This window comes from Nelumbo nucifera, chromosome 6 (genome assembly GCF_055504915.1).
Source record: "Nelumbo nucifera cultivar China Antique chromosome 6, China Antique-T2T, whole genome shotgun sequence".
Classification (NCBI taxonomy): domain Eukaryota; kingdom Viridiplantae; phylum Streptophyta; class Magnoliopsida; order Proteales; family Nelumbonaceae; genus Nelumbo; species Nelumbo nucifera.
The window spans coordinates 32,980,038-32,992,359 of NC_142654.1; the positions used below are offsets into that span (position 1 = coordinate 32,980,038).

The window sequence follows — 12,322 nt, forward strand, 5'->3', positions numbered from 1 at the left end:
TGCCATTGGGACCGATCAAGCTCAAGTTGCATTCATAGTATGTGCCTTTTAGATAATCTAAGTCTAAACTGAAAGACCTAGTCAGGAGAAGAGATTGCAACTTTTCACCCATCAAATTATGAGCAAGCAGTTAGGGAGGGAAAGTCTCCTTTTGTGTGCGTTGGAATTGCTTTGATCACTCCAATTATACAAAGGTTGCTAGGCTGTTTTGTCTTGTACAACTGAAACAAACGACAATCATTTTGGGCTAACTAAACAAGTTTAGACCTTTATGAGTCAAACCCTAAATTATTACCCTAATCACCAAACTTAATCCTTGATTTAGCTTGAGTAATGCTTCAGAGGCTGCCTTTGTCTCTATCTGGAGTTCTAGACTCCAACCAACCCTACCAGCATCATAAGGAGTTAATGACACCCCCCCCCCCCCTTTCTCTCTCTAGTCTCTAAATGGGATTTTACAAGCAGTAGGGGGTTTGTTTGATGTACTTGTCATCATCAAAGACAATTAGGTGAATGGAAATCGAATGGCTAACAAGCATTTGATTGTATATGAGAGGTGGGGCCAGGCCCATTAAATGTCCTAGCGTTGTATCCCCATCGTTTGAAGGGAAACTAGGTGTCCACACCACATAAACCACTGTGGACTGTAGCTTGATGGATGATCACAACCAAATGATTCCAGATAAGGTGCCTTTCACCAAAGTTTCCTTTGTTTTTCTTTTCTTCATCTCTCTTTCTTTCTTTTTTTTTTTTTGGGCCATTATCGCCTACACTAACACACCCAGACCCAGTTGGTCATCTCCCACAAATTCTTCTTCAAATTCAATTCAGAAGGGCTCTGCTATTACTGCAAATCATGGGCTGGGCTTGGGTTGGGCACCCTCTCAACAAAGAGAAAGAGATATCATTCATATAGTATCCTATCCCATTCCCCATGGGCGCATATTAGCGAGGCCTCCCCCCTCTTCGTTCTTGGTTGTTCATTCATTGATTCATTCCCACGGCCACCAACCAAACAGCTCTAAAACCTTTGCATTCATGTCTGACTGACGCACTGTGAATTGCCCGTACAACTCATACGAGCAGATGAATCGGCTATCTTCAGTCCTTAGCTCTCCAACGTTCACGGCACGTGTCGCCCAGTTAATCGACTCGTGTTAAAACATCAATGAGATCGTCCGTCTCAATTGAATTCATCAATTGAATACAGCATTTAAACCCCGCTCGTTGCCCAACCTCACTTTCTTTGTTCTCTCTCTCTCTCTCTCTCTCTGACTGAAACTGAAGTTGATACTGGAGCTGTGTAAAATCCCAGCGCATCTTAGCTCCCTCCTTTCTCTCTCTCGCACTGAATCCTCGGTGCAGCTTAGCGTCTGATTCTCGAGCCCTAATGGCTCGCCGTCTTGATCTCCTGGTTCCTCCTCCTCCTCCTCCACCACCACTGCAGAATAACCCAGGAGGAGCAGTTGCAGAAACCTTTCGTGATGCTCGTAGTCATGGTGGCGATTCTTCGTCGAGTAATGTGAACCCTAGCGTTCTGATAATCTCTCTCATCATCACCTTCGTCTTCTTTGCTTCGGTTTCTATCCATCTCCTCCTCCGTTTCTGCCGCCGCGCCTCTTCTTCCGACGAGGACGTCGTCGCATCCGCGGAGCCGCATCCCGTTCCTCGCGTCTCCAGCCGTCAGGTGTTGCCGGAGTACCAGTCGCTGATCGACTCTCTCCCTCTCTTCACCTTCGACTCTGTCACGGGAGTACGCAGCTCGTCTCTCGCGGCCGAGTGCGCCGTTTGCCTGTCGAAATTCGAGCCACACGACCTTCTCCGCTGTTTGCCTCTCTGCTTGCACGCCTTCCACTCTCAGTGCATCGATAAGTGGCTGTCCTCAAACCAGACCTGTCCTATCTGCCGCTCTGCAATCCATGTCTCTGAATCAGAGCTTCTGTCGAAGTTGTCGTCTTTATCTACCGGTGGCGATAGTTTCCGGATTGAGATTGGGAGTGTTAGCCGGCGGAGATCACCGACGGGACCACCCAACGAGTCTAGGCGGTCATACTCGATGGGATCGTTTGATTACGTGGTGGAACAGGAGTGCGAGGTCGTGGTGTCGCCAACACACAGGCGAGGAGCTTCAGAATGCATTTTAAGTGGGAAGGAGAAGGATGGCGGAGGCGGAGGTAGGGACGGAACAGCAGCCGCAGCTCCAGCTCCTCCTCCGAGTACGCCTGCGCCAGAGCCGCCGGGATCTGAAGTAGCAGCGGAGGTGGCGAGCGGGAGAACTTGGCTGAAAGACTACGTAGACAGATTAGCTTCTTCAGCATCGTCATCATTTTCCTCGCGCACTCTTTCGTTTCGCCTTTCCGGAAGATTCTTCACTGGAAGCAGTCGCCGCAGCGAAGTTTTCACGGGAAGCAGTCGCCGCAGCGACGGTGGCGCCGCTGTTTTCGGTGGCGGGAGCTGGGATTTGGAGGGAAACCGGGTGGGCGAAGAGATCACTAACTTTTTCCGGTGGTTATCGGGGGTATGATTCGTAATTTTCATCTCAAAGTTGGGGCAATTTTGGAGAGAACAAAAAATAATAGAAATGGCCTCGGATCAGGCGGTTTTATTATATCTGTACAGGGAGTTAAGTTGGAACCTGAAGCCCGGAGCCTGGAGGTTAGAGCCAACCGCCAAGAAGGAAAGGACAATAAAGTTCACAGAAAATGCCCTCGGGTATGAGACCTCTCCCTTCCTACTACAATGGATATTTCCGTCATTTCCGTCTAAGATTCATGAGCATTCAATAATTTTACGGAAATACCCCTACAGGACAGAATTGTATTTTGGAATTTTGTAAAAAGTTGCTTGTGATAATCAAACGGTTAAGATTTAAAGTTTGGAATATTAGATGAATCATCAGGGAGTTGAAAGTTAAAACCTAAACCATCATTGGGCATTTAATTGGAGCGAGTGATATGTAAGTGAGGGACCGAAAGAGGAGAGAGAGAAAGAGAGAGAAGTGTGGATGGATGGATGGAGAATGTATTAATGGGCGCTCATTTATGACAAACCAGCGATAGCTGGCTTCATCACGTGACATTGACGTAGGTGGCATAACCATGATCGCTTGGGGTTTTATTGAAGTGTTTTTGCTTCCTCCCCCAAATGGGTGGTCCTGGTCCACATAGGAGGTCCCTAGCCATTTGTATCGATCCAAGTTATCAAATGAATGCCAGTGAGTCATTTCTTTTTGTGTTTATTTCAGTTCTGGCTCATATTAATTGACACCAACAGTTTTGGTCCTTTTGGATGGAGGGGCACCCCTTAATCCACGCCCTGGTTTAATTTGAGCAAGTTTTTTTTTTTTCTTGGTATATTGATTTGTGCATTTAATATGTGATTTCTTGTGGTCAAGGAATTAAGTGTATATTGATTGATGAAGAAATTCTGATGTATCAGTGGAACCATGGTATGAGTGGTCAATGAAACTTGTATTGGGGATTGGGATCTGGTCAAAAGAATTAACTATCTATTGATTTGATCCATTGGCCTTTCAAAATCAGCACCATATAAGCTTTTTTTGGGTTTAATGGTCAATTTTTTTTTGGTTAGAGACGGACTTTGAGTTAAAATAGTCATTATGGTGTCTCACTTTAGGTGGTAGTTTTGGTTTAATTTATCCCATTGTATCAAAAAAAATAGTCATAAAACATTTTGCATGAAAATCCGTGTTAGGGTGTAGCTTCAACTTGATATTTCCTGCTCTGGGAAGCAAAGTCTCAGAACCTGATTAATGTGAGGCTGAACATGGTGACATGGATGAAAATCACACAATTTTTCAATAAGCAATATTCAAGTACAAAACTACAAATACTGGTGAGTTTTTCGAGAAGTTATTTATCAGGGTAAATGTATTTACCCGTGTTTTTATTCAAGTAAATAAAACAATGGACAATTTTATTCCATCAAAGTGGTTGTAATTTTCTTTCTGTATGGAAAAGTTATTTATCATCTAAGAATATGGGTTTAACTTACCTAGATAAATGATGCCCGAAAAAAATAAATTTTCAGTAGATTCCACATAAATCAATTTTTCTTCTCGAAAAGATTATAAGTATAAACATGGGTTTGATTTTTTAAGTCAAAATATTGCAAATTTATTTGAAACATGGTACCAAACACGGGTCTTCTCCCCCATCAAATGTAACTTTGTGTATAAATTAATTGCTAGTTTTGATATTGGATTAAGTTGCTTCTCCCCCATCAAATGTAATCTATTCCTATTTAATGAACAAAACTTGGAAAATGGGTTCTTTTAACCACTTTAGTGGGAGTTCAAATCAACTCCCCACAACGTTCCACAGCACATTTCTGCCGTGTATTGAGAACATCTCCCGATAATGATATCATCATTTCTGGTGTTATTACCTGAAGATGTTCTCAATACACAGCAGGAATGTGCTGTTGGGGGGCAATCTTGTGGGGGCTGATTTGATCTCCGGTACTATAGAAACTTGGAATGAAACTTTGATATGGGTGGATCATGAAATGCATCTCAGCATCTGAATCATTCTCCACAGTCACTGTCGTCTTGCCTTCTCTATCAAGTCTTCAGAAGGAATGCAAACGAAATATCGAGTGAATTAAGAGGAATTGAGACTACAGTCAATCAACTCTTGAACTTATGCATCAAGCTTGGGGGTTGGGAGACATCTCTCTATCAATCAACAAATAATTTTTAGTAAATCCGTCAATAGTTTTGGGATATTACTCGAATCTCAAAATGGGAGACTATTGACGTTCAACTTGAGAATGGTCAAGAGATTAATTAAAAAGTAATTCATTTGATAGGCAAGAATAATCCTAGATTGTCCTGTTTGTCCAAGTAACTTCCTGGAAATTAAATTGGCAAATGCCGTTGTTATTGGATAAGGTATTTCTCTATTAAGTTGAAAATGAGGAAATATAAATTGCCCACTCTATCAGTACTAGCTATATGTTAAAAAAAAAGCTTCTGTTTTTGGCTGAACAGGATTTTTTAAGCCCCAATGCTGATTCCATTTAACAACAATTAAAGCATATCTTCAATAGTTACCCAACATGTGTATTGTAAAGTCTGGTTGTTTGGACGAAGTTACCCAACAGATAAGGTTCTTTGCTAAAAGGTTCAACTTTATTTGCAATTCTTGGGATATTAATCAAGACTCCTGCAATCACATCAGTCTATACAAATATACAACTTCATACATAACATGATCTCTCTCTCCTTGGTAAAAAGAAAAAAAGGAAGTTTAATTCATACATAAGATGATTTCTCCTTGTCAAAAGAAGTTTAATTCTGATTCTTAATGAACAGATAAGTTATGCTTCTTATTGGGTAAGAGAGATAAATTGAGCTGTTTGCCAGACAGTGTACATTCATACATGCATACATACAATATAGATGTCAACTCATAAATGAAAAGAAAAAAAGAAAAATCTGTCTGCAAAACTATAAAAAAACACATTTAATTCTATGAATACCCAATTGGTCTTCTCTTAGTGCTTGCTTCACATCATTAGAGAGATGTGCACCACTATTAAAAGCCTGATTCATCTCTGTATTACAAGGCTACTAGCCTCTTTTGCAAGCTCCATTACCTTTGGGAAAATTATACATCACAGTGTCAATCATCTCCCACCTAGTATCATCAATCCTATACATCCAGACCTCTCCACAAACACCAAGGTCTTTTATACCTATTTCCAATCATAGAAACTGTGGCATATGAATACAAACAAAGAACAATAATCTTTTATTAACAAATTTACATGTGTTTTGCACATGACAATTTTAAGTGATGATAGTGATGATAATAACAATGTCTCTACTTTTTTTTATACATTTTTTATTTCTATGTATATAAAAATAATTTTTATTCATCACATTTATTTTTGTTTAATATGATGAATATACAATATTATAGATGCACTTAAATGTTTTCTACAAAATTAATGCATCTTTTTATTTTATTGTGTTTTTTTCTTTTTTCTTTTTAATTTTATTCTTTAATTATAACATCGCATGTTTACACATTTGGCCCAAAGGTTGAACTATTGACTTGCCACCAAATAGGAAAACAATTTATTTTTTTTTTTGGTTGGTTTTAAATTTTGTGTTTCATTTCCATCAATAATGAAAATAATTTTTTTATGCCACTTATTTTTATTTAATTTGATTAATACAAAAAATATCAAAGATGAGCTCTTATTTTTTGTATTCATTTCTATTTTAAAAAAAAATTATTATTTAACTATGATATCAGGGGTTGTCCCATTTGACTTACATCATTGAATTGCATATCCACCACCTTAACAGAAAAATGATTTTGTTTTTTTGGTTAATTTTAGAAATCATGGGCTTTATATTGTTAAAAAATGTCTTATTCTTTATTTTTTATAATTTTTATTTATTTCTATTTTAAAATTTTATTATTTGACAATGACATCATGATTTGACTCATCTGACCCGAAATAATTGATTGCATAACCACGACCTTGATTGAAGAATGATTTCATTATCATTAATTTAAAAAAAAGGGCTTATATTGTTAAAAATATTTAATGTAGTTCTAATTAGTAGTATTTATTAATAAAAAATACCTTAAATATAATATTTAATGAGATAGCATAAAAGTCAATAAATTAAACATAAGACTTATGGGCCTTCTAAAAAACATAGGACTTAATGATAGGAAATTAAATGAGTCCAAAAGTAGGAAGTTCAAATTACATTTCTAGAGCTCAAAGTTAGAAATGAACTAAATTAAAAATTATGGGTGTAAGTGGCCATCTTAAACCATAAAACATGGCAAGACTAGATGATGGGAATTTCTAAGAACATTAGCTGCACCACTATGGGGCTTTAGTCAGCTCCTACTATGGCCAGGCAAATGAGTTTTATATCTAAATCCTAAATCTTAAATCCTAGAACCTGAAACCTAAACTCTCTACATAGAAACTGCAAGGTGCCAACCAGTGGGTTAGTAAGGTCTTCTGTTGGTCGTAGGGGAGATTTGAAATCGAATCCTGCCTGCACCTGGGTTGGGTTAAAAAAAAAAAAAAAAAAAAACTCTTTACGACTGTACCCATAAACCCTAACTCTTACATCCTAAAATTTAAGTGTAAAATGCATTTGATCGGATGCATGTCCTCGGACTAGATAGGAGCCAATATTTTCTCACAACTATAGCCAGGATTACCCTTACAGCACTAAAAATATTAGTGCTATTGATTAAAAACCAAACAGGGGCTAGAACTAGAAGCTCTTGGGGGCTTTTTTAAAAGCCTGACTCTGCCGCCTCGGGGCAATTAGTTTAATTTCCTGCAACTCCAGTCCTTCGCTTTGCAGACGAATTCCGAGAGAGGCAGGGAGAAAAGGGGGACAAAATGCTTCCCTTTTTCTCGTTTTTCCGTCGAAATTGGAATATGATGGTACCACAGTGCTGTCGATTTGACACTTGGGATTTTACTAGTGATTTTGCAGAGGAAACTGCGTAAGCATCTTGAGGATTGTGTTATTGATAAGCATAAAAGCTAGGGAGGCTTCTGTGTAGTTTATGGACAACATGATCAGGCTAGGCGATATCTTTTACAGCTTCGCACAACTTGCCCCTTATTCAATGAAGAGATACCTCGGAACCCACAAGGCTCGGGGGCTTCCGGATGGGAGCTTATGGGTAGCTTTCCTCTCAACACAAGCAGATTCGTCTAGGATTCTGGGAGTTAGCTATCAATTTCAGAGGTACTCTGGGTCTCTGACAGTGGAATCTATCAGCGAAGGATGGGGAAATGTTTGTCGTTGGGGACCAACATCCATGTGCAGCCTTCACTCTTCACCCCCCTCAATCTTCTAAATTTTTGTTAATAGTCTGTGTTGGGGTTGTCAATTGCAAAGCAGACTGTTAAAAAAACTACAGAAATTTGGCAAAACTTACATTAACAGATCACGGAAATTCTCCTGGTTCATTAAGAAAACATGGCAGCAGTGACTTCAATTTAAAAAGGTGCACTGTTGTTCAGTAGAGCTCAAACGTATGGCCAATGAAAAATGAATGGGTAGTGTATTGGGTGGTACAGATTCTCCATTAAAGCTTGAACTTTTGTCTTGAAAAAGAGTCCTTTGTATTCTCCATCTGTCTACTTATTTCACTCAGCTTTTCTTGGGGCTCTGGTAGTGGCAGGTGCTGATACTGTTACAAACTGAATGAAGAGAATTCAACATGATAATGAATGCTTTTGAATAGTTAAGAGTTAAGACACTTAGGCCCTGTTTGGTTTGCGGGAATAGGAGTTTGGAATCAGAACCAGAATGGGTTATTCTGATTCCAACTGTTTGGTTGGGTGGAATCAGAATCCCATTTCTATTTCTGTTGGAATGGCATTCCCCATTCGAGGGAATGGCCATTCCTTACCCTTCCCTTGGGAATGAAACCTTATTTCTATTTATTTCAATTTTCATTTCCATTTTTATCTGAACCAAACAGGGAATAGACCACTCTAATTCCGATTCCAACTGTAAACCAAACGTACCCTTACTGTATCACTGTATGGATTATACGGGTGGTCTGGAGGAAATTTCTTCACTCCATTCCAATCTTTTAGACTGGGTGGCCATGCATTTTTAGTCCAGCTTCTACATCCATTCTGAAGCCTCTGAGTCTGGCATGCTATGATGTTCCCATGCAAAACAATGGGCCAGGCGTAGTGGCTCACGGGTCTGGAGTCTCTGGACTGGCACATAGAGATTACAGACTTTTTATCTCTGTTTGGCCTGGTCCAGTCTGATGAACTCCACAGTCCAGATTTCTTTGGCTAATGCTGCATAGAATGTGTTTCTTCTGTTTCTATTGCAGATTCTGATGGTGGGCTCTTTACAGAGCACAATGGGGTGGGAGTGTGGGACAAGATTCCTTTAGTTGATTTCAAATAGGTGGGAATGGGATTAAAGCTGAATTGAATTGAGTGTTCTGCTGGTAATCATCATCTGTCTCATCCACCTAAGTGGGTCAGTAGCACCTCTCCTATATTCAATTCCACACTAAGGCATAGTTCCTGTTCATGAATGAACCGACAGATCTGTCCTCACTACCTGAACATGGAATGTTTTTGACGCTTTCGTTGTTCAGAGCCTTCAGTACCAAGTCAGTCATTTCTTATCTTTGATGAATATTGATTGATCTTGATTTTCCATGTCCTTTATGTTTAATTGTGATTTTCGAGCCAAGTTTTTTACGAATTATTCGAGTTTGTCTTGTGAAAATCTCAATTTTATTTGGATTAAACTGAGTTTTGAGTCGAGCTTGAGCCTAATATATAGGCTCGTTTATTAATCGAGCCTAGTTTGAGGCTTGAGCCCAATAAAGTTCAGCTCATCAGGCTCGTGAGCCTAATTGAGCTTTTACATACATACATACATACATATAAAAAATAATAAATATAAAAATATTATATATATAATAACTAATTTTTATAATTCACAATTTTTTATATGTCAAATAAAAATAATTTTTTATATATACTTTTTATTTTATAAAATGTTTGGCTCTCAATCGATCTTGAACCAAGCCAAGTTTAAACTTACGAGCTTGTGACTCGAGCCGAATTCGAGCGCAACTCTTTAGCTCGAATCAAGCTCGAGCCAGATAGTTTATTGGCGAACCAAGCTCGAATAGCCAGATGTTCAACTCGGCTTGGCTCGAATCCACCCCTATTTGCCATAGAAAAAAAAAAGAGAAAAAAAACAGAAAATGAAATCCATATAATTAAAGTAGGGAGACGCTCAAGGCATGTTTGGTTTTCTCATTAGGGCCTTACTCTTTCAATTAGGCAAGAATGGGAAGAATAAATTACATGAGAGTGTTTAGTTACAAAATTCTAGCCATGGGTCTTATTCATTTTAGAATAAAAAAATGAGCACATGGTATAAAAGTTGAGGCAACTTGCATCAATAAAAGTATTAGTGCTCCATCTTCTTCATTTTCATCCTTCAAAGACCGTCGATATAGATTTTTACCAATGGATGGCTGACAATGTGAAAACTTATGCCAGTTGACATCGGTGTTAGCCATAAGTAATAAAGAGTTATACCAACGGTTTTTGAGACCTAGACTACAATTTAGAACCACCGTCACAAAGTTTCTTTGAAAAATGAAAATAAGCAAAATGATGCTTGATTATATGTTATTTTAATATATTTTATGACTTTCTTAGCATCAAGGTTCAAATTTTCGCAATGTATCGGCCCATATCAACTGACATATAATTTCAATAAAGACTCAATACATGAAACATATACAAGACCCAATACAAGTCGATACATTACTAATTAATAACTCTCCTTTCTTTTATTGCTAATTATTTTAATTAATTACTCTCCCTCTCTCTCTCATTAATTAAGGGGGTGTTTTTTTTTTTTTTTTTTTTTTTTTTTTTTTTGAGAGGGGGGAAAGTTGATCAACGGGATTTTGGTTCCCATTGACCAAAAATCCTATGTTTTTTCTTCAGATTTATGTGGGGACCAGGGAAAGTTTATTTTCCTCGGTATCACTTACCCAGGTGCATAAATACCCATCTCCAAGTAAGTGATACCCATTTCCTAGGTGGGTAAATAACTTTTCCACCTTAGGGAAAAGTTGCCAACACTTGAATAAGACAAAAATGCCCCTTGTAATAATGTATTTTTGTGGCTAAAATGGTCATTGTCTTGTTTGCATGGAAAATAAAAGAACATGGGTAGGGTAAGTGCATTTACCCAAGTAATTAACTTACCAAAAAGCAAATGAAGCCTAAGGGGAAAAGACTTAAACATATCTTGAGTTTTCATTAATTGACTCAAATATACCCTGAACTTCTAAAAAGGACTTAAAGATATACCTTGTAAAACAACCCCATTGGACTTAAACCCTCCATCAATGAAATATGTAAATTCATTTAAATTCTATTTTGCCCTTTAACAAATCAACCTTGTTGTTTGTTTATCTGTTCTATTATTTGAATAATAAGGATGGCCTTCACTATTTTATTTGAAAAACTAATGATCAACAGTTAGCCTGGAAAATAAGTGTTACAAATGGTTCACACATATGCGTAACTGTCAACCAATTCATATCCATTGCATTTTATGGCATCCGTTAGAGGAATCTACACGAACAATTCCATTTTTCTTTTAAGTTAGTGTAGGTGCTCTTTAAGCATTATGGCTCATATAGAACCAAAATCTTTCAATTGTTAAATCTATTTCTTTTAAAGATGCATTTGTTTTTCATCCTTATTTCTGTTTGGGCTTGTCATTTCAAATCTTCTTCTAGCTTTGTATTTGTATAGCCAATATCTACTGCTGGTAAAATATCAAACATCAAATTCTGTATAGACAAAATTTAACTTGAACTGGGTAGGGCTGATTAATCAATCTCAAGATCTATATTAAAGCATCTCCTACCATTCTCGCTAATGGTTGGAGGGGAAAACGTGATGTTTTGTATTACCTTCATTTGCGTTCAAATTTATAATCTTTTTTGTTCTTTTTGAAAATTTGAAAGGAAATGAAGGGTAAAAGAGTCACAATATATCTTTACTTCATTTTGAAAAACCCAGGGTATGTTTAACTCTTTTACCCTTACTTTAATTACTCTTTTTCTCTCATTAAATTGCTGGTCCTTCTCATTAATTACTCTCTCTCTCTCTCTCTCTCATTAATTACTTTACTTACTCCCTTTCTCTCATTAATCTTTCTTTTATTGCTAATTCTTCTCATTAATTACTTCCTCCTAAAGTTTTGAATTTGAATTTCAAATTAGGCATGCCACTTTAACGCTTAATGCACATAATTTCAAACCTTCATATAGTCCACCATTACGCCCAAATCTATTTTGTTGCTTACATTTTATGCATTTTGATCCTTAAATATTTTTTTTTTCTTTTTAATGGATGTTTGAAGGGGTAATTACGGATCAGGTCAGGCCTTAAGTCATATATATATATATAATTTTATAATAAGATAGCATATGTAGATATTTTATATAAAATACATATATTTAAATATATAGGTTTGGTCAAGCCTGAAAACAAAACCCAGGCTATTCAATTGCACAACTGCATATTCAGTTCAGCAAATTAATTTCCTTTTAACTAGTTTTAAATAGGTGCTTATTGCTTCCTTTAAATTTTATTTTTATATTTTCTTTATGAAACCAAATGCAAAACATTTTCTAGTTTCTTATCTATTATTATTTTTTATATTTTGTGTTATGTATAGCATGTTTTCACTATACTAATGAGTATTGTGTATACATCTATATTATCA

General features: G+C 37.3%; 1 protein-coding gene across 1 annotated transcript; it reads left to right on the forward strand.

Moving 5' to 3' along the window:
* The first annotated feature begins 528 nt into the window (after window positions 1-528).
* ATL4 (TOXICOS EN LEVADURA 4) lies at window positions 529-2,909 on the forward strand. The gene has a single exon (XM_010271575.3). The coding sequence runs from the start codon at window positions 1,391-1,393 to the stop codon at window positions 2,522-2,524; it is 1,134 nt and encodes a 377-aa protein (XP_010269877.1). The 5' UTR covers window positions 529-1,390; the 3' UTR covers window positions 2,525-2,909.
* Window positions 2,910-12,322: the final 9,413 nt, after the last annotated feature.